This window comes from Mizuhopecten yessoensis, unplaced genomic scaffold (genome assembly GCF_002113885.1).
Source record: "Mizuhopecten yessoensis strain PY_sf001 unplaced genomic scaffold, ASM211388v2 hete_36096428, whole genome shotgun sequence".
In the NCBI taxonomy this organism is placed as follows: domain Eukaryota; kingdom Metazoa; phylum Mollusca; class Bivalvia; order Pectinida; family Pectinidae; genus Mizuhopecten; species Mizuhopecten yessoensis.
In genome coordinates, this window is record NW_018483835.1 from 1 (window position 1) to 2,076 (window position 2,076).

The 2,076-nt window shown below is 38.5% G+C and overlaps 1 protein-coding gene across 1 annotated transcript; it reads right to left on the bottom strand.

The window, feature by feature from the left end:
- Positions 1–69: 69 nt before the first annotated feature.
- LOC110444327 (protoheme IX farnesyltransferase, mitochondrial-like) lies at positions 70–1,810 on the bottom strand (the record flags this gene model as incomplete). The annotated part of the gene is made up of 2 exons (XM_021488710.1): positions 70–1,251; positions 1,578–1,810. Coding segments are annotated over 2 exons (832 nt in total), but the record flags the coding sequence as incomplete, so codon positions are not given.
- Between the last annotated feature and the right edge of the window lie 266 nt (positions 1,811–2,076).

A 2,076-nucleotide genomic window follows, 5' to 3' on the forward strand; every position in this document is an offset into this window, starting at 1 on the left:
ACTGGTTACCATTACATGTATCACACTGGTTACCATTACCTGTATAATACTGGTTACCAGTTTGTGTATAAAAATGGTAATAATTTCGTGTATTATAATGGTAATAATTTTGTGTGTTACAAAAACCACTTTGTGTATTACAACGGTAATCATTGTGTGTATTTAACAATGGTAATTATTTTGTGTATTTCACTGGTAACTATTTTGTGTATTTCATTTTTAATCATCATGTGTATTTCACAGGTAATCAATATGTTTATTTTAAAATGGTAATTAATTTGTGTATTTCACAGGTAACCATTTAGTGTATTTCACAGGTAACCATTTTGTGTTTTTCACTGTTAACCATTAAGTGTATACACCGGTAACCATTTTGTGTTTTTTACTGGTAACCATTCAGTATATTGCACTGATAACCTTTTTGTGTTTTTCACTGTTAACCATTAAGTGGATACACTGGTAACCTTTTTGTGTATTTCTCTGGTAACCATTTTGTTTATTTCATTAGTCACCAATGTGTGGATTACCATAGTTACTGGTACCTGTGTTACACTAATTAACATTATTTGTAGCACACAGGACCCTAAGAACCATTACGGTATTACAACCCTGATATCACAAGAGGTGGCCAGTCAGCTTTTATATAAGTATGCTAAACACAGGCTGTTCCTGCCACTGTTTTTGCTGCAGTTTCTGTTACTGGAATTTTTTTATCAGTCTCAACTGTTCTAGTTTTGTTTGTGTTAACAGTAACTGTTGTAACAACAGTTGCTGTTTTTGGAGTTGTTATATTGTCTGTGGTAACTGTTACACTATTAGTAGTTTCTCCGACAGCTCCAGCGCCTATAGATTCTCCAGCTCCCTCCCCACTGGGCTTATCCATGGTGATCTTACTGAGCAGCATTAATACAAGAATTGCCGGGATGTGTAACAAGGTGAACCGAAAGAGGGCGCGTGAAGACTTGCTGTCTCCTTTCTGGTAAAACCGTAGGGCGAGGTATGACATGTACAGGTTAAAAGGCAGTGAGTCAACAGCAAACGTCCAGGAGGTCACTCCTATCATAGGTGCCATGGTGCACAGTCCTATCATTGCCAAGGAGTAGCGCAAAGCAACACGCTTACACAGGCCAGGGTTTATCACTGACATCATCCTGTATCCACCACGGGAATAATCTGGCCTTAGATTCCAACTCAGTGCATTAAAATGGGGAAACTGCCATGCAAATAGGATAGCTCCAAGTAGCCAAGCACCTGCAATGGTTAAAGGTAGTATCAGAACTATAAACACAAGGTTATGGCCTTATTACTTCTGATGTTAACTGAGTAATAGGAGACATCACACGTTAATTAGTCATGATCAGCTTTATATCTATAAATAAATATATTTTAGAATATTTTAAAACTCTGAGCTAATATACATTTTGCCAGGCTATGGCATAAATATGCAATTTTGATTGCTATCTCCTACACATCATAGTGAGGATAACCTCCACTACAAGAAGTATACATTCCTTGTTATAATCACTCCAGCTTATAAAACATACCTGCTTGTAATTAATAAAGATGAATGTACATACCTGGTTCTAATCCTCCAGTACAAGCTGCCCAACCCATCATAGGGGGGATAGCCCCCACCACAGACCCCACCCAGGTATTGGCAGTACTGGTCCTTTTCATTGGTGTGTAGACCATGGTGTAGAGGCCGAGGTTAAATGCTCCCAGGGCAGCAGTAAGGGGATTTGTACCCAAGGTCAGAATCACCAGTCCCAAGCCACCAGACACACCCGCAAATGTTACTGCATGCAAGGGGCTGTAATATAAGATACCTAGTTAATGTAATTATTACAAGTCTTCCTTATAATGGGTAGTCTTTTAAAGATCAAGCTCTCTGGATGGAAGTATAACTGTATATGGCAGAGTATAAATAGTGCATTACAGTGAGTCATACAGTTTCTGTATTGTAATACAATATTACAAGGCATCCCAGACAACAGAACCTCTTCATGGCTGTGCAGTGCTACTTCTACACAGATGAGACAAAAAGGTACAAGAATGCTGACATTGGTATTGACACTG